Source organism: Hipposideros armiger, unplaced genomic scaffold (genome assembly GCF_001890085.2).
Source record: "Hipposideros armiger isolate ML-2016 unplaced genomic scaffold, ASM189008v1 scaffold_118, whole genome shotgun sequence".
NCBI classification, from domain to species: domain Eukaryota; kingdom Metazoa; phylum Chordata; class Mammalia; order Chiroptera; family Hipposideridae; genus Hipposideros; species Hipposideros armiger.
Genome location: NW_017731468.1, coordinates 1,728,943 through 1,750,107, shown reverse-complemented (window position 1 = coordinate 1,750,107; position 21,165 = coordinate 1,728,943). Strand labels below are relative to the sequence as shown.

The 21,165-nt window shown below is 36.3% G+C and overlaps 1 protein-coding gene across 7 annotated transcripts in view; it reads left to right on the top strand.

The window, feature by feature from the left end:
• EML4 (EMAP like 4) overlaps nucleotides 1-21,165 on the top strand; it is a 143,616-nt gene that overhangs the window by 38,087 nt on the left and 84,364 nt on the right. For 2 of the 7 annotated variants that reach the window (XM_019647944.1, XM_019647941.1), the window contains exon 1: nucleotides 12,799-13,071. The exons of 3 other annotated variants lie outside the window; for them this stretch is intronic. In XM_019647944.1, the coding sequence (XP_019503489.1) occupies nucleotides 13,005-13,071 (67 nt within the window). In that variant the 5' untranslated portion in view covers nucleotides 12,799-13,004. Of the gene's footprint in view, nucleotides 1-12,797; nucleotides 13,072-21,165 lie in introns of those variants that run through there. 2 more of the 7 variants (XM_019647940.1, XM_019647945.1) reach the window with 2 other exon arrangements.

The following is a 21,165-nucleotide window of genomic DNA, read 5'->3' as shown; positions in this document are numbered from 1 at the left end:
TGAGCGGGATTAATGGCAGTGTGTCTTTTACTATAATAATTTTATTTAAACATTCACTGTAGTTTTTGATCACACCTCATATACACTTTGTCAATTGAAAAAAGTTGTTCCTTATTAACCAATGTCACACCAGTAAATTTAATTTTAAAAAATAAATAAGAAAAGAAAAAGGTTATTCTTTGGGTATCTTTGATAGGGAGGCTGGTAGAGACAAAGGGATAGAGGAGGGTAAAGCCACCCTGTAGCTCCACCACTGGCCTCTATTTTGCCCCTTTACTTATGTTGATTTGCCTATGTAGGCTACCGTTCTCACGGCCTCCTATTCATTGCCCAGCTTCCATTCTCATCTCTCTCAAACCTCTCCTTTGCCTTGAAGTCATCCTCTATTTAGCCACCAGGGGATGAGTTGCTTAAATTGCAGTTTTGATCTGGCCACTTTCCTGCTGTCATCCAAGACAGTGGTCTTCGGAGTGAGGTGTATAAAATGATTTATTGGTGGTGCAGAGAAAAAAAATATTAGAATTTTAAAATTTAATTGTTAAACCTAAAATAAAGAAATTAGGCCGTACCAATATTGGATAGAACAACTAACATGCTCCCTCATTTGACCTGTCAGATGTCATCTGTCATACAAGGAGGAGTGGGAGCTCTACACTGCAGGGGGACTGGCAGTGGAGCTCTTTCATTCATTCTCCACACATTGCAGCATGCTGTCATTTACCTGTACTCTAAATGAATTTATTTGTTATATTATCTAATTCTCACAAAATTGGTAAGTGACTTTAAAAGATTTCTTCAAAGAAACCATAGATTTAAGATAATGTTAATAAGTCAAACACAGAACAATAAGGAAATGGCACAGCTGTTCCTTCTATTCTTAATTCGAGCTCTTTGTCAACCATATTACAGGTTTAAAACCAGTGATCTGATTAGGTCTGATAAGAGATCATCTTCCTAAAGTCAAAATTATTGAGAAGACTTGTTTGAAATAGGGATGAACCTCATTATAAATATGTATATGCATGCATATATGTATATATGTTAAAATACTGATGATCGAAAAATCAAGAAGTAGTTTATTTGCCATGCCTTGATATTATTCACCAGTCCAGGTCTGCATAAAATTTAAATATTTTGAACTTTTGGGGGATTAAGTCCTATTAGGAAAATAAGGCAATGTATGGGGGTATGTGAAAGTAATAAAAAATTACAGTACAAGATTAAAATATTTGCTTCACTTCGAAGAAATAAGTATGCTATTTTCCAGGACACACACAAAAACAAACAAAGTATAAAGCTATCACTATTAGCAAGACATCTAAGATATTTATTTTATCTTTATTCCATACTTTTCAAATGTCTAATTTTTACATGTTTTATAATGTTCATAGCATATGAGCACAATAGTACGTGTATAAAAATATACATATATTGGGGGGTATGAGCTTAATAAAACCTTTTTTATTGCTGTATAAAACATGTAACCATAATCCAGGTCAAGAAAGAGAACATTCTCAGTACCCCAGAAGACTCCCCTCGTTATGCTCTCCCCATTACTACCCCTTCTCACATCTCCAACAATAATTGCTATTTTGATTTCTGACAATAGAGGATAGTTTTGCCTGTTTTTGTACTTTATATAAGTGGGTTCATAAGACATACGTTTTATGTCTTGTTGCTTTTGTTCAATCTTGTGTTTGTGAGATTCATCCCTGTTGTATCTATAGTTCATTCGGTATCACTGCTGAGTGACATTTGGTTATATGAATATGCCACAATTTATTTGTCCATTCTAATCTGGATGGCTATTTACTTTGTTTCCAGTGTCTGACTGTTACAGATAATGTTTTGATTCCTGTACATATCTCTTGGTACTCATGTGTACACATTTCTGTTGGGTATAATCATAGGTCTGGAATTTCTGGGACATAGGCACAGTGTTTGTTCTGCTGTAATACATAATGCCAAATAGTTTTACATATTGGTTGTACCAGGATTTAGTCCAACAAGCAGTTCCAAGAGTTCCTGTTGCTCCACATCTTCACCAACACTAGATATTCTTAGTTTTTAAATTTAAGCCATCTAGTGACCGTAGTGGTATTTTATTGTGGTTTCAAGTTGTATTGATTACCAACCAGGTTGAGCACCTTTTTATATACCTGTTTATTGGCCATTTGGTTGTCCTGTTTTGTAAAGTTTCTATTCAAGTCTGTTGCACATTTTTCTATTGGACTGTCTTTTTCTAATTGATTTCTAGGTATTCTTTGTATATTCAAGATGTGAGCCCTTTGTCAGTTATATGTTCTGACTACTTTACCGTATTCTGGCTTGCCTTTTCACTCTTTTTTTTTTTTTTTTAAGATTTTATTGGGGAATTGGGGGAGGGATACAGTGTTGGGGAATTGGGGAAGGGGACCGGCCAAATTGTTATTCTTCAGTCTTAGTTGTGGAGGGCGCCAGTCACCATCTGGCTGCCCATCGGCAGCTCGTGGCCTCTAAGCTCAAGGTGCTGTGTTCAATCTTAGTTGTGGATGGGTGTAGCCACCATCCTATGAGGGAGTTGAACCAGCAGACTTGTTGTTAAGAGCGCACACTGTATCCACTGAGCCATCCGGGCAGCAGCTCAGCTCAAGGTGCCGAGTTCAGTCTTAGTTGAGGGTAGGCATAGCCTACCATCAAACAGGCAATCTTGTTGTTACACCAGCTGAGCCATCCTGCTACCTGTTGGCAGCTCAGCCACAACTCAGTTCGGGTGCAGCGTCACTGGCCTATGTGAGAATCGAACCGGTGGCCCTGTTGCTCAGAGCTCACTCTCTTAAGCCAACTCTTAACCAACTGAGCCACTCAGCTGGCCCTGCCTTTTCACTCTTAATGTTATCCTTTTATGAATAGACATTCTCAATTTTAAGATTGGGTCTACTATCTTTTCCTTCATCAGTGGTGATTTCTGTGTGTTATTTATCTTCTAAAAGCTTTATTGTTTGTCTTTCACATTTACATCTGCAATTGATTTTTTTCCTTTTGCTCACCATGGGTTGGGGTTTTTCATGGCTTTTGCAATTTTTTCCCCTTTATCTTAGGGTTAAGATGTTTTCTTTTTCCTCACTGNCAGAGCTCGCACTCTTACGCGAGCTCTTACCCAACTGAGCCACTCGGCCGCCCTAACACTGTTATAATTTAATGTTCCTAAACTCAAGCATCCCAGCCATCCTGCCACCTGTTGGCAGCTCAGCAGCAACTCAGCTCAGGCTGGGCATCGAACCGCTGTTACTTAGAGCTCGCACTCTTACGCGAGCTCTTAACCAACTGAGCCACTCAGTCGGCCCCTGCAATTGATTTTTATGTGCTGTGAGATGTGGGTCAGGTTTCTTTCTTTCTTTTTTTTTTTTTTAATCCATATGGAAATCCATTTGACCCAGCATTATTTATTGGCATGACTCTTGTTTCCTTAGATCTCTAAAGTGCCACACTTGGTCTTTATATGAGTATGTTTATTTTGGGATTCTCTTTTAGTTCCACGAGTCCATTTGTCTATCTTTGTTTCAATTACTATAGTTTCATAATAATTTTTGGTATCTAATAGAGCAAGTACTTCTACCTTTTTCCTTTACTTCAGGAGAGTTTTAGTTCTTGTCCTTTTGCTTTTCCATATAAATTTTATAATAAGCTTATCAAATTCCATGTACATGTGTGCATACGCACACATGCATGTACATACAAAAGCTGTTGGAATTTTTTTCATAGTGCATTCAATTTCCAGATCAGTTTGGGTAAAAGTGGCATATTTTTATTGTCTTCAATTCATGAACATAGTACATTTATATAATTATTTAGGTCTTTAATTTCTCTTGACAACATTTTCTAGTTTTATGTTTAGAGGTCTTGAACATCATTATTTTTATTTCTAGGTATTTATTATTTATTGGTACTACTGTAAATATCTTAAAAATTTTTTCCTTTTTCTTTGCTGAGATATAGTAATACAATTGATTTTATGCATTGACCTATGTTCATCCACCTTGCTAAACTTGCTGTTAGTTCTGTTAAGCTATCTATATATTTTGGGGACTTTCATATACATAATTATATTGTCTGTGTATAATAGTTTTATTTCTCTCGTTTTCTAATCTTTATTTCTCTTGTCTTACTGAACTGAGTAGTATTGCAGCACAGAATAGAAGTGGTGAGAGTGTTTTGTTTCCTATCTTGAATGGAAAGCTTTCAGTATTTCATCATTAAATATAATGTAGTTTTTTGTGATTTTTGGTATATGTCTGTTTCAGTAAATATGGCTGCATAACCAATTAAAAATTTAGTGGCATAAAGCAACCATTTATTATAATCATGGATTCTGTGGATTAGGAATTTAGATAGGGCATACCATGGAAGGCCTGTCTCTCTGTTCTGTGTTGTCTGAGGCCTTGGCTGAAAGATGCATAGGCAGGGGGAAGGAATCATCTGCAGGCTCATTTTCTCATATGCCTGGCTGTTGATTTTGGCTCTTTGCAGGGAGCTTAGCTTCATTTCCTCTCTACCTGAGTCATACCATGTGGTCTCCTCACGTGGGCCAGTGTGAACTTCATAGCATGGTAGCTGGTTTGTCCTAGAGCAAGCATTCCCAAAGAGAGAGAAGGCCAGGTAGAAGCTGTATCTTTTTTACAGCCTAGTCTCAGAAGTCACATACTCATCATTTTAGCGGTACTCTGATTGGAGTAGTTAGAAGCCCCGACCCAGACGCAAGAGGACGGAACATAGACCCTTTTTGGTGAAAGGTGTGTCTGGCAGTCACATTGTAAGAGGAGCCCTTGGGATGGCATACATACGTACTTACATGCCAATATTTATATGTGTGTTTAGCTAAAGAGAGAGAAATGCAGAAAATATGATCTGCTGTGATGCCTTCTTAACAGATTAAAAATGTTTTCTTCTGTTCATAACATTTAACATTTGTGTTGAATGGATATCAAATTTTATGAAATGCCTTTTCTCTGTTGAAGGGAACGTGATTTTATTGTCTGTTCATGTGATAAATTTCATTGATCGATCATAATAAATTCAACTTGGTTGTGATTTGTCTTTTTTTTTTTTTTTTTTAAGCTGAGCCATCCTGCCACCTGTTGGCAGCTCAGCGGCTGCTCAGCTCGGGCCGGGCATCGAACCGCTGTTGCTCAGAGCTCAAACCCTTGAGTGAGCTCTTAATCAACTGAGCCACTCGGCCGGCCCTGTGATTTGTCTTTTTTTATGTATTATTGCATTTAGTTGGCTAATACTTTTTGAGGATATTTGCATCTTTGAAAGCTTTGATAGTAAGGACGAAATTCCACTTTTTGGCTCTTATGTAGAACGCTGCTATGAATATTCATCTAAAAGTTTTTGTGTGGACATATGCTTTCATTTCTCTTGGGCATATACCTAGGAGGGTATTGCTGAGTCAGATGGTAACTCTGTGTTTAACTTTTTGAGGAACTGCTATACTGTTTTCCAGAGTGTCTCCACCATTTGTATTCCCACCAGCCTGTGTGACGGTTCCATTTCTCCACAACCTCACCAATGCTTACTGTCATTTTGAGTATTGCCATCCTAATGAGTGTGAGGTGCACCTCATTGTGAATTTTTTAAATTATGATAAAGTATACATAAAATTAAATTTACTGTTTTAACCATTTTTAGGTGTACAATTTACAGTGTTGTGCAACCATCACCCCTATCCATTTTCAAAACGTTATCATTCCAAACAAATTCTGTATCCACTAAAAAATAACTCCACATTTCCCTCTTCCGAGCCTCTGGGAACCTCTTTTCCACTTTCTGTCTTTATAAATGTGCCTATTCTAGATACCTCATATAAGAGGCATCATACAATATTTGTTCTTTTGTGTCTGGCTTTTCAAGGTTCACCCATGTTGTAGCATGTGTCAGAATTTTATTCCTTTTTAAGGCTGAATAATACTCGATTGTATGCATACACCACTTTTTGTTTATTCATCTGTGGATAGACATTTGGGTGGTTTCTGCCTATCGGCTATTGTGAATAGTGCTGCTATGAACACCAATGTACAATTATTTGTTTAAGCCCCTACTTTTAATTCTTTGGGGTATACATACCTAGTATTAGAATTGCCAGATCATATGTTTAACTTTTTGAGGAACCATCAGGATGTTTTGCACAGAAGCCACATGATTGTACTTTTCTACCACAATGTACAAAGGTTCTAATTTCTCCACATCCTTTCATACACTTGTTGGCAATTTATATGTCTTCTTTGGAGAAATGTCTGTTCCAGTCCTTGGCCTATTTTTGAGAGTGGGGCTGTTGGATTGTAGAGTAAGTATACCTTCAAATTTAGTATTTGCTGGATTATTCTTTCAAGTAGTCTGGTAATGTACACTTCCCTTAAAAATGTATATGAGTTTTTATGCCAACATTTGGTGTTGTCAGAGTTTACAGTTTTTGTTTACTTAATGGGTGTGAAATAGTAGCTTGTGATTTTAGTTTGTATATCCTAATTACTGGTGAGGTTAATCCATCCTTCCTCCTTTCCTACAAACAGAAGTTTTGTCTATTCATATCTTTTTCACATTTTCCATTAGGTTGATGTCTTTTCTTACTGATCTGTAGGCAGTACTTATGTGTCTCTTACATGTGTTATATTATCTTTTTTCAATTTATGCTTTTACATTTCTTTACATTTTGAAGTGGAGAGAACTGAATTTGAACTTGTGTCCTTGGGATTTAACATGGTGTCTGACAAACTAATCACTCAGTAAAATGTAGAATGAATGCTTTGTGGAAATCTAAACATTTTTAAAGAAATAATTCTACATAAATTAAATGACAAATGAGTGCTAATGATTTGTACAGTTATGTGTTAATTGTACCTTTACGGTTATCTCATAATGTTTTGGATCTGTTGTTTGACTGCCTTAGGCATATTTGCAAGTGGATTAGAAAGATAGTTCTTGCCAGTCTGGGTTTAGACTGAAAGTCATTCAGAGGGGAGTTAATCTATTAGATCTTCCAGATACTCTCATTTTCTAAGATAAAGATGCCCGTATGCACATAATTCTCAGCCAGAACACTTGGCCTGTGATGGATGGCAGCTGTGTAAACATACAGTTTTGACTGTAGTAGCAGAATCCCAGAAAATGTCTCTGAGGTTCAACAAAGTGAATCCCCTCAAAAAGGAAGCAGGATTTTCTTGGACCTTTTACTGTCTTTTCCACTTTCAGTTTTATATACATATAAAATAGTGTCCCTTCTCTTCTAATTTTTTAAAGAATTATATTCAACCTACTTTCAAAATTTATATTGGCCTGTTAAAGCTATTTCTTTCACTATCCCTCCCCAACAAAGAAAAACCCTAAACTTGCTCATAGTCCAAGAACTCAATTCTGTATGACATACTGCAGTACATAAGCCCTTCAATTACATAGTTTGAGGAATGAAATTGATGAGTTTTCTAGATACAGCGTGTGGATGTTAATACATTTTCTCTGGGTCTCTTTCATCTCCATGCATCTTCCTCTCCCCCCGCCCCCTTTTTTTTTTAAATAGGCTAAACTATCATGTACTTAGAGCTTATCATTTAAAATATTCAATACTTACAATCATATCATTTGGGTTATATTTTTGCCTGATGTTTTATAGGCTTTAATGATGAGCTCTCCAATTACATTGTCTTAAAAATATTCTCATCAGTATTTTTCTTTTACGAGAAAAATAACTTGTTTGAGAAACCAGACTTTCGTTCTTCTCTTCTGTTAAAAATTGACTAACGTGCTTCTTTGGGTCCCACTATTTTCGGTATTGTATCTCTCAGGGCAGCTGCTGTATACTGTTGTATTGTGTTTATTTGTTTACATTTCTTTCTCTCCCACTCATCTGTGCCTCTTAAGTTTGGAGACCATCTTATTCAAATCCTAGTGATGAATGGCATATAATTTGAAGTTCGCCAAATTGTATAAGTGATTCTCAAATAAATAACATACATCTTTGTGTTGTTTTGAATCTTTCCTAATAAGTCCAATTTAGTCTTTTTAACTTTCTGATCGTGAAATGGAGTTTAGTGAATAAATAATTAGTAAAATAACATCTCTTCCTACTGATGTTTCAGAGATTGTTTCAGTAAATCCTTGACCAGTTAGGTTCCTGATCCTGCAAATTCTCATTAAGAATTAGGTGTGGGTTTACTGGGCCTTTATTTTAGAATCTTAATAATTATTTTAGTAATAGCTAACATTTATAAGACTTTTACTGTTTTACTGTCATTTAAAAATGTTCCTTAATAATTTAGCTAATTAAATTTTCTATAATTTTATATATTAGGTGCTCTTAGCCTCATTTTCATGTTAAGGAAACTGAGGCATGGAGAGATTAAGCATCTTGCTCATGGTTATTCAGTTAATAAACGGTGAAGGCAGTTTTTGAATCCAGATAGTTTAAGTCCAGCACTGTGTTCTTAACCACTATATACATATTAAATCCGTTTTCAGTTACAAATGAATTTTGGATTCTAGGAATAATTTTAATGAAAACTGACATGGTATTTTTCTTAAAGCGAGACAGATGCTATGTTTTCTACCAAGGGATGATGATTTATTCACTGAGGGAGAGGGACTATGTGAGTGAGTTTAGGACCAAATACATACAGCAAGCAGTGAGATTGTCAGAGGAATCAGGGAGAAGATTAAAGTGAATTCTTAAAATGAGAAATACAAGCATTTTAGCTCATTTACTTATAAAAATAAGAAAAAGAAAAATGTAGTGAAATATGAGTAGAACTCTGTCTGGAGTCCTGGGGTTGAGGTCCAGTATTGCAAAAATATTTAACTTATTGGTTTGGCTAAATCTCTAAAACTGTGACAGTAATAACAAACATATACTTCATTTTCGGCATATTGTGGCAGAGAGGGGGAAGAAGGCAGGTGGGTGGGTAGGTAGGTGGATGACGTTGAATGAAGTCCAGGTACAAAAGAGGAAAGGGAGCTGTTCAGAAAAAGCAGCCAAGAAAGGAAGAAATATGTAGGGCAGCGAAGTGGGTCGGGGAGAGACCTAACTTTTCTATCTTAAGATCATTGGCTAAAATTATTTCTTTAGGGTCTTCCTCCCAGCTCCATGAAACTTCCAACAGGGATTCTGTTCTTGTAAAGCAACCCAACCCTCTGCATGTCACTAAGGTAATGGGGACCTCTGTCTCATCCTTGTTTTGTCCTCTTTGCTCCTGATTCTAAAGTACGATTGCAATACATTAGCCACTGTTTGGAGAGTTACTTCTACATGTGGTGCTTTCCAGGTGTAGAGGAAAATAAAATTAGCTCCTACCCTAGAGGACTTCACAATTTAATTGGGAATTTGAGCTGTACCTTAATTAAAAGATAATTAACAGTATCCCCCATGAGTCAGATGGTATAGACAATTCCATACTGACCACTCGGCTTAGGCAATTTAACCAGCACCACTGAGCAGGCGACCTTGTCCCCTGCTTCACAGATTAAAATTTAGGTATAAAAACAAACATCTGTACCTACTCTCATCTTCTTCCTTTAATTCTTGGATAAAACTGTGCCCCTTTTCAAGGCTCATTCTTTGGCTTGTGTTTTCTCTTAGTCCTTCACACTAGAGTTTTCCTCTATCTACTGACATGCCCTCTCATCTTAGTACAAATCATTTTGTCATTGGTTCCTTTCCCAAACCCTGTGTTTATACGAATGCTCTTCCATCTTGAAGAAAAACCTATCATCAGCTTTGCATTGTACACTCCCCACCCCCATCCCATTTATTCCCCCTTTCCATCTTCAAATTCCTTGAAAGACTTCTTTACCCCTCAGTCACAGTTCAGTGTATTGCAGTCATTCTTTTGTCCCCATCACTTCACTGAAACTAATCTGGTAAAGCTTCCCTGATAATTGCCAAATCCAGTGGGCCATTTTCAGTCCTTTGTCTTTTGATGTCTTTGCAGTCTTTGAAATTTTGTCTCTTTTCCTGAATATATGACTACCTTTCCAACAGTTTTTAATTCTATATTCTCTACAGGTTCCTTTTATTCTGGCTGCCCTTAAAGTAACCTTGTTCCTCTTCGCGTTTTAAGTCATCAGCTCTCATGACTCCTCCAGCTATCGATTCTATCCTAATGTAGTTGCCAGCTGTAGTTCTCTAGCTTAGACCTCTATCTTAAACCCAAGACCTACTTATACTGTTGTTTACCATGACCTTAAACTCAGCAGGTCCAAAACCGGTTGCTCATTCTACTTGCTTCTTTCCCACCTTGTTTCTTTTTCTTTATTCCCTGTCTCAGTGAATGTTACCTAATCATTTACTCAGTCATCCAAATGGAAACATAGTGATCTTTTGATCCCCTCATCTAAAAAAAATGACCATATTTCATCGTTCTGTGTCTTGAGTAGCATCTCTTAAATCTGTCCTTTTATTTCTGATTTCTAATGGAAATTTCTGGTGGTAAATTATTTTTGATTCTCCTCAGCATCTTGAAAATTTTCTATATATAATAGAACTCAAATATTTGAATGAGTGAGTGAATAGACCTTTTGGAAAAGGTATTTGACGGTAATAGTAAAGAGAGAAGATGATAGAAACTGGGCTGAGATTAGGAATCACACACTTTCTGGTGTAAAATCAGATTTTGATTTGAGAAGAAAGGAATGCCCCAGGTGCATCATCTCTAAAATAGTAGTAATCTACAAATGAGAGTGGTGAATAGAAGCTTCAGTATACTGTGGTGTGTAAGAGGAACCTTTGTATATTACTAGTTAGAAAGAACCTGGTTACTTTTTTTTAATTGGGGAATTGGGGGGATGGGAACAGTGCTGGGGAATTGGGGGAAGGGGAGCAGACAAGTTGCTGTCGTTTTGCTCTTCAGTCTAGTTGTGGAGGATGTTGCTTCACTGGCCCAAGTTGGCACCATCATTGCGCTCTTCCTGGGAGAGGCAGATCAGTCGCCGGCTTCTGGACGGCCGCTCACTGCGGCTGCTGGCTGCTCACACTGGCTGCTGGCTACACACGGTAGCCCATGGCAACTCACTGCCTCAGGGGCTGCAGCCTACCTACGCCGTCGCCGGCAAACTCACGGTAACCCAGCTCCAGGTTGAGCTGTTGTTCAGCATCTTAGCTGTGGAGGGCAGTGTCACTGGCCCTCATATGTGGGATGCGAACTGGGGCCCTCCGGCATCCCAAGCCAGTTCTTAACCATCGCGCCACTCGGCTGGCCCCTGGTTACTTTTTGACTGCCCTTCTAACCTTAGGAGGCTGCGAGTTGTCAGCAGTCATTTAACTGGGCTACATTTTATTGTAAAGAGTAGTCTGACACCTGAATTGTACAACTACAGAGTCTTTCATTTGTCTGGTGATTGAAGAGAAATACAATCTGCTTCAAAGTTTCTCACCAATCAGTAAGAATTTGAACTACTTTCTAGTCTGTGCCTGGCATACCACATTTCTTTTCTATCATTGTATTTCCCATTCTGCCTGCTTCTATTTTATGTGGTCTCCCCTAAATGTCCTTTGTTTCAAACACATGGCACACTTCTCAGCCCACTTAACTCCTGATAACCTTTTAAGCAGTTCCTATGCTTTGATGAATCTGTACCAGGTATTAATCGAAAGAGAAGTACTTTCCCAGGTCTCACTTGAGGAAACACTTTTTTTTTTTTTTCCGTAAAAGTTTTTTGTGAATGTTAATCTGGATCATTTGCTTCATTCCTCTGTCTTTTATCAGCTTTTTTGTTTTAGTTTTTATCCTGTCAGCCTTTGTAGCGCTACTCTTAACGTTCCGTTTGGTTTAGGTTTCATCCATTTCATAATATTTTATTGGTCTGTATTGATAGCAGTCATGTTTCTGTTTTACTTTGGGTTGGTTTAAATTTGCTTTTCTCAATTATAAATATAAAACTTGCAAATTCAAGAGATAAACTGCCAATAGCTTTGTTTTGACATTTATTTCCATGAATTTGTTCTTTGATTAGCTTTAGAAGTAGTTATCAAAAGAATAAATACATGTTGCATTCATTATGTATTCACCTGGTTTTTACATGGTTTTGTAAGACTAAAGGTATTTATAATTTGAATTCCCTTATACATTTATGTTATTGTATGAGTGGTTTAAAAATTGGAATAGCTGACCAGATGTAAATTGTTTATTATAGGTTGCTTGCTAGGGCAGTTGTATTATTTTAAAATAATTTGGAAAGTTAGTGAATTAAGAACAATGACTGTTCTCATTGTTAATGACATTCATTATCTTACTTTAGTGAAATGGTAATAAATCAGCCATGTTAGTCTTGACACTTAGGCTTTAAAAATCAATGAAAAGTGACAATTCTTTCAGTTTCTTGGCAGTTTATGTGGATTTCATTTTATTTTAAACAAAAGCAAAAGGAAAAAGGAAATATGACTTGCTACTTTGCACACACATTGTTTATTTTATTTCCTAGTAGAGAGAATACTCACTTTGGCGGCTTTATTTATAGAAACTATTTAGTATGTTTTGTGTTTCAGTTTCAGAAGGCAAAAAACTGTTTTTGTATTTGAAACAGTTGTACCTTATGCTTAACCAACTAAAGGAAGATTAGAAAAGTAGTGCCCGGGGACAACCAAGTTATTGTAGTGAATCTTCATGTGGTACATTAATTCATGTGTTTCTCCCTAGCCTGGAGTTTAGCCACTCCCCAAAGCAGCCCAAGTTTTTTGTCTGTTTTCTACCCACTTTGGCCTGCGTGCTCTGTTTGCTCCCTCTCCTTCAGTTTCTTTGTCTCTCTTTACAAATAAGTAGAAAACTTCTTTAGTTCAGAGAGCAAAGGGCCAGGAGAAGAGCTATCTTAAGACGTTTTTATTTGTGCCAACATAGAAGTGCTTTGTGGTAGGCCATCTGGACCAGAGGATTTCCTCAGAATGTAAAGTATGTCGTGAGATTTAGAGAGCTGGGATTTGCTCTGCAGCTATCTGGGAAGGCAGCAGGAAATGTAGACAGAACGGTTTGTAGGTGGCAAGAATGGAAGGCAGCTTGCCTGGTGTCGCTTCAGTGTGTGGTTCGTCTACGCTTACGAGCTTCTGCACTGGTAACGTATCTCTCCTTTCCTAGGAACTCAGACCTGGCTCATGAACTTGACTACTCAGTGACACGGGAAGTCCGAGGAGTCGAGAGTGTTCTAGATCCCTTCCTTTTTTTGTTTTTCCTCCTCCCTTTAAATATATGTGTCAGTAATGGCATAAATACTTGCCTGCATACTTTCATAAAATATTTAAGGCTGTAACCATTGTATAAACAAATATATTCCAGTTGTGAGGGCAGAGTACGCTTTGCTCAACTTGTTCTTTCCCTGCCCTCCCTCCCAAAAGATGGTCATTATATTATTCTTGAGGGAAAAAATTAAAACAGCAGCTTTTAATGGAAAATAATCAAAAAGTGCCTCTCTTAAATAATAGCAAATCAGTTTCTTGGCAGTTTATGTGGATTTCATTTTAGAAATTGTGTAATTAATCTTGATGTTTGATTCTATGAAATATAATAAAAAACTTCATCAAAAGCAGAATTATCTGGTTTTTAGTGTGTGTTAAATAAAGCAAGACTTTGAGAAAGGGCCATTTTAATTGTGAATGAATTCTGGTGATAGAAGGAAGTTAGGTCATCCCTATGACCAGCCATCATGCTGAGTACTGTAGCAAAATGTTTTTTTAGTTTTTTTACTTAACACGGTTTCTCTCTTAATTTATGCGAGTAGGTGAATTTTTAGTAAGAATATCTTACAAGGAAAAAACAAACTTCATTTTTAAAAATAGAAAATAAGTCAATATTATTTATGTTATTTCATTGAAGCCAGAAATTAGATATTTTCACATAATCATATTGCTAACTGGATGTAATTAATGTTGTCGTTTACTAAACAAATAACATAGCCAAGCTTTAACAGTTAAAATGTCTTATTTAAAACTTCTTTGAGAGAAAAATTTGATTAGGAGACAATTTTTGCATAAATATAAATATATCTTCATATGAGCTGCTTGCTGTGTTTTTATGAATATATTTTCTTATGGTTTATTTCTAAAAATACATTTTAGCTGTTGTAGAATTTACAGTGCATGACTTCTTGATATATAGTACTTAAATATTTATCTTTTTATGACAATATTTGAAGACAATCCCATTTTAGAACAAAATAATTTAAGTTGCTAAATGCTTTCTGGTGTGAATTTCTTAATGTGACAAATCAGTTGTAATTTCGTTTTGTGTTTTGAGGAAATAATATTTAAAGACAGGGTCTTCCTTAGGATGTGTGTTGTATTGATTTTTGTGTCTCTCATTAGCCTGAGAATACTGTTTTTGAACATCGTGATACTTACATTTTTATAGAAATTTTTTCATTCACTATGCATAAAGATCTACAAAGCATCCAAACTTGTATTGAAAATTTGGGTGCATTGCTAAATATGTTTATATCACAGAGTTACCTTTTGCTTTTTTTTACTGAGAAAATAATTTAAATTTTGTTTACAAAGAACTTTATTTTGTATAAAATTCATCTAAAAGAGTATAAAGAAGCAAAAATCCCTCTTCCCAGAGACATACCTCCAGTCTCTCTACACATCAGTATATGTATGTATACCTGTGATATACAGTTCTACACAGGTATAGGATATACTATAGATGTACCCAGAATGTTTTTTCTCTCCATAGTAGATTGTCACTCCTACCTACTAAATTTACTCACTTATGATTACAAATGTACACCTTCCTTTTTGAGACCTACATAATACACCAAAATACAGCCATTTATTTAATAAGTTATATATTAATAGTCCTTTAAACTAGTGCTTTTTTAAAAAACTAAGCAATGCATGCTGGTGTTGCTGTTTTCTCATGCTTTATCACCCACCCCTATGAGCTCCTGTCATCCTGTAATCATCTGCCATTATCATTCTGCACAGTAAGGCCTGCCCAGTGCCCTAACACAAGTCCTTTAGGGAGGGGGAGATCAGAGACCAGTTTTATTATTTGGTTTTTTGGATGGTATTTTGTATCGGATCATATACTTTTTTGAAGTGGACTATTTTTTTTCCCAAAGGTTCATAGGTAATGACTAATCTTAGGGTCATACCATTAGCCCTCCAAGCAAACATAAAAATAATTTGATTTAGTTGTTTTTATGACACAAAACCTCAGGGTTCTTTGGAAGTGCAACTCCATTTTTATCTGTTTTGGAATTTAATTTGCAATAATGGCTTCATGGTCTCTAAGAAAATAAAGTGAGTAAATCAGTTATGTAATCTAGTCATCCTTATCCCCTAATCTCTTTCAGAAGAGATAAATCACTCAACTTCCCTCCTCGCCCCCCTCCCCTCAAAAGTATAATACAATACGTTTTCATTGTTTTCATGACATAGATGTTCTATAATCTGTGGATACCACCCTATACTGTCCCCTGCCCTATACCATCAGAAGTAATTGTCATACATTTTGTGTATATTATTCCCTTGCTTTATAGTTTTATTCTAAACAATACATATTATTTACTTTTATATTTTTTTAACTTTATGTAAAGTTCATCTGACTTGCCTTTTGCACTTTTCATTATATTCCTGAGATTTGTATATGATGGTGCCCGTAGCCATGGTTTATTTTTACCACTCTATAGTTTATAGAGTCTATACTCTATAGTTACATCACAATTTATTTACAGATTTACAGTTGGTGGACATTTAGGTTTCCAGCTTGTTTCTGTTATGAACTATGCTGTTGTGAACATTTTTTAACATGTTTCTTGATATATGTGTACAAGAGCAGAGGTTGGGAAACTGCCTGGCAGGCCACCTGTTTTGTAAATAAAGTTTTATTGGAACATAGCTGCATCCAATCATTTACATATTTATCTATAGCTGTTTTTGTGTTATAAAAGCAGGTCTGAGGGCCGGCTGAGTGGTTCAGTTGGTTAAGAGCTCACTCAAGGGTTTGAGCTCTGAGCAACAGTGGTTCGAGTCCGGCCTGAGCTGTTGGCAGGATGGCTCAGCTAAAAGAAAAAAAAAAGCAGGTCTGACTAGTTGCTACAGAGACTCTATGGTGTCTGTCCAAAGCATAAAAGTTTCACTGTCCGGCCCATTACAGAAAAAGTTTGCCAACCCTGCTGTAAATCAGGGTACATACACCTAGGAGTGGAATTGCTGGGTCATAGGATGTGTGCATCTTCAGTTTTACCAGATAATGCCAGAGTTGGTTTTTTTTGCCCACCCCAAAGTCTTTGAAACAGTTTACCTCCTCTCCTACCACTAATGTATGAGAGTTCATGTTATTCTGTATCCTTGGGGACACTTGATATTGTCACACTTGAAATTTTTTGCCAGTTTGGTGAGCATAAAATAGTATTTCGTATGGTTTTAATTTTCCTTTTCAAGGTTATTAATGAGGTATTTGACCCTCGTTCCATATTCATTGGCCATTTATGTTTGCTTTTCCATGAGATATTTAGTCAAGGCTTTAAAATTTTTTTCTATAGCATTGTTTGTCTAATAGATTTATAGGAATTCATTATTCAGGATACTAATCCTTTATCAATTATACATGTTACAAGTATCTTTTCCCAGTTTATGAATTGCCTTTTCTCCTTATTGAGTCTTTTAGTGAGCATATACTATTAATTCTAATGTACTTAAGTATCAATCTTTACTTTTTTTTAAAAAGATTTTTATTGAGGAATTGGGGGATGGGAACAGCCCTGGGGAATTGGGGGAAGGGAAACAGACAAGTTGCTGTCCTTTTGTTCTTCAGTCTAGTTGTGGAGGACGCTTCACTGGTCCAAGTTGGCACCATCATTGCGCTCTTCCCCAGGCGAGGCAGATCAGTCCCCGGCCGCTCACGTTGGCTGCTGACTACACACAGTAGCCCATGGCAACCCACTGCAGCTGGGGCTGCAGCCTACGCCGTCGCCGGCGACTCACGGCAGCCCAGCTCCAGGTTGAGCTGTTGTTCAGCATCTTAGCTGTAGAGGGCAGTGTCACTGGCCCTCATATGTGGGATCCGAACCGGGTCCCTCTGGCATCCCAAGGCAACTGTTAACCATCGCACCACTCGGCTGGCCCTCAATATTTACTTTTATGTGTAGTACTTTCTGTACCTTATTTAGGAAACTCCTCTACTTGCAAGATATGGAGATATTCTATATATTTTCTAAAGGTTTTATAATATTGCTTTTGATTCTTTAATATATTTGAACTTCTTTGTGTGTGTATGTATGGTAGAAGTAGGGACTTCAGTATATACTTAATTAAGTTGTAAATTTTAGTTTAACTTGTGAAATTCAGCCATTATTTCTTCATATGTATGTGTATATATATATATATATATATATATATATATATATATATATATATATATACATACACACACATTTTTTTTTTCCCCAGCTAGACTCTTTTTCCTCCTCTTCTTCTGGGACTCCAGTGACTCAAATATTAGTCCTGAGGCTGTATTCAGTTTTTCCCTCTCTATATACATAATATAATTTTTTAAAGAAGAGGTGCTAATTTCGGAGGTTGTTTTCTCTTATAAACAGTTTAAAAAGCTTGGTTATCCAATAACCCATAATGTAGGCAATTAAATTGGAAAGGAGTGTTGCTTTAGACCGGCATAGTTAATTCAGCTGTAAAGAGGGAAACATAAGCTATCACAAAAAAGTCAAAATTTGAAAATGTGCTACTTTCAATTATTTAATTTGAAATAAAATAGCCTCTAGGGCATCATTTTATCACAGTGCTTGCTGCACACAGTATTAACATCCTCAGTGAAGACTTAGTCATCTACAGGCGACTACGTTATAATTGTATTCCCGTTTGGAAGGCAAAAAAGTAAGATTTCATTTTAGAAAGATTTACATAGGATCATTGACATTCAGAAGGTGCTAGAATGTTATAGGCATGTCTCATTCTAATATGCTGGGTTGCCAGCTTTAGGATATTTAGAATACAATACAATATATCTCTGCAAAGGTAATACATATTTCTTGACAATTCAGAAGACAAATTAACTATGATTCACTTTAGGAAAAGCATAATGAACAGCTATCATTGTACTTCTAAAACTGTAATATTGAATGTTAAAGTTTACTAGTTATGTGTAAATTTGCTTGCATCTCTAATAAGAGACTTAATTATGCTGATAAGTTGAGTAGACTGATGGGTAAAGGCTTATAGACATCCTTCTCTCTTCTTCCACCCCCCACTCTCAATGAGTTTAAGAACCTTTGAGAATTCTCTTATAGTCCATATTTTAACCCTCAAGTCTAGAAAATATTTTTAGAAGGAGCAAAGAGATAAAAGACTACCATACGAGGAAAAGGAACTAATATACTTTGATTAAGAAGAGGGAGTGTAAAAAGCCCCCCAAAATAGATATATTCTCTTTACTGAACAGATGTATTCCTAAAATGTTTATTGTGAATGAGAGTGTGGTGCATTAGAGATTGGGGAGAAAAAGTTTTCAAACTGGAAAGGGCAAGAGTGATGAATTCTAGAGTGTCTCTAAGGAAGAAACTCTCAATCTCTGTTTGCTGTGTGACCATGAGTAACTCACCTAATTTCCCGGAATCGTAGTTTACTTACCTGTAAAACAGCAGGAGGGGTTGCTGGTCTTTAAGATGGTTTCTTTTCTAGCTTTAGTCATCAATGAGTGCAAAGTTAATTGCCTTATCCTTTATTCCTTTATAAAATTGAAACTCTGTGCCTAGAGGAAACTTACTTTAAAAAAACCAAACTTCAGAAGCAATGCATTTTGGCTTCAATGTAAGTTTATGTAACATGATAAGTAACATGATACAATTTATTGTGAAATTCACATAATGGAGAAATACACTAAAAAATTTCCCTTTACCCCTATCCTTCTAATCTCTCTGTCCTAGTCAGAAGTAACCCAATCACCAGCTTGATGTGTGTGCATCTAGGTTTCTTTTCTATATGTACATTGTATACTTATATAAATAACAAGCTTTTTGCTTATTTTTTTAGAAGTATGTTTTTGGTGTGCATGTATATTTTAATAAATTATTCAGTATATGTTGTTTTGCAGTTTGCTTATTCCACTTAATTTATCTTGTACATCTTTCCAATTTTTAGCTTATATACATACCACATTGTTTTTAATCGTTGCATGGTCTTCTTTGGTGTGAACATATCATAGCTTATTAACCCATCCGTAGACTTTAGGTCGTTTCCAATTTTGTGGCAATAACGAACAGTGTAGTAAAAAACACCACTATGCAGGATAATAACTTATTGAACCCTCAGTATATTGTCCATCAGTCATCTAACAGTCTCAGGCTTGAGGTAAGTACCATTTAGCATGAAGACGTTACACATGAGGAAGCCATTCAGAGAGCTGCTAAGTAGCAAACAGATTTACTCACACAGTGTAACACCAGAGCTCATGTACTACTCTCCCACAGCTTTTATTGGATTCTGAAAGAGATTCTTGCCCCTGAAAAGGTCAGGAGCCAAGATTTTAGACAGGAAGGGGTTCTAGAATTTTAGAGCTATAAGGAACTGTAGAAATCAACTATTATACTCCTTTATGTCTCCATTGTGATATGGAATTGATCACCCAAACCGGAAACTTGAGAGTGAAAGGAGCGTTATGATAATATTTATACTGGAATAGCAGACATATTTGTCCTGGACAAATTGAGACACATGGACACTTTAGCCTTAGCCTAGGCCACCATCACCTTTCACATGGGCTACTGCAATAGCATCCTGCCTTGTCTCCTAGCATTTACTCTTATCTTGTTTCAGTCCACTGTAACCCAGCAGCCAAATGACCTTTTTAAAACAAAAACTTGATTAGATCACCGAATAGTTTAAACACTTTCAGTGGCTTTGTGAAAAAATATGTATTTATTCAGTCCTCCTGTGATGATTGTTAGAATACAATCTGAAATAAAGTGCACTTAAATTGTGAGTCAAGAGTTTTGAGTCTCAGATACCAAGACTAGTTTGGTGACCTTGGGCAAGCTATCTAACTTTTCAAGCTGTTTCCTTAAATACAAAATATAGATAGTATGAGGAAGGGGATGAGGTAATAAATATGAAAAGTACAATATAAGTGCAGGACATTGTTAATAGTTAACCTTGTGCTGTTATGCACTTTGAAAAATTGTCCTTGTGTCTTATCACAGTATCTAGCAGGTAATGGTATGATTTTTACAAGCTGAACCACCTTTCATGTAAATATCCAAGTTTTACAAAATAAAAACTATATTCATTTTTTAAAAATATCAAAGTTCATAAAAGCTAAGTGACTTGCCAAAAGTAAAAGCTAATTACCATGTCAGTACTAAAACCCAGGACTATAACCTTGGCACTATGATCTTTCCACCAGTCTCTGCTGTCTTCCCAAAATAATTAAGATTATTGTTTATTAAAATCACAAATATTTTATTTGATTGTAATGTAAATATATAACTCATCCTTCGTAAATTGAGAACAATCCAGAAAGTCATGTCCATGTGATTTACTGACTTAAGATCTTTGGCTTACAAGCGATAGCTTGCAAAAAAGGAATTTGTTAGGTTACATGATTAGGAGGAATATTAGAACAGCTTTCAGAGTTGAAGGTCTAGGGCTTTAGAGACTAGAACTGGAGCTTGGGGCAGTCAAGGCTCTCTGTCTCTTCCTTACAGCCCTAGGTCAGTTTCCTTACAGCTGGCAAACCAAGAAGGATTGGGTTATACCTCATTTTCTGGGAAATTGGGAGGACTCCATTGGGCATAGCCCATATCTCGCCACCACACCTGTTTGGTAGTAGTAGATGGAACCATATGAAATTGCTAATAGGCAATTACATTTTTACCAACTAAAAAGGCCATTTCACGTGGTTCAGCCTATTAATAGTGTGGAGTGGTAGAGGAGAAAATGAGGCATCACAGATTGACAGTCCATAGGGACCTCAAAAAATGGTGTAGTTTCACAAAAGAGAAGAGCTGATTTTCCTACTAGAAAAAGAAAAATGGGAAAGCATTCTAGGCAGACCAAAAAAAAAAAAATTAGTGACCATAATATACAAAGAGTATATGAATCAGCTAAAATTCAGCTAGACCACTGTGGAAATGCAACATAAAAATCTCTAAAGTGAGAGACTGAATTGTTCTTACAAGTTCTTTTCTTAAGCATCT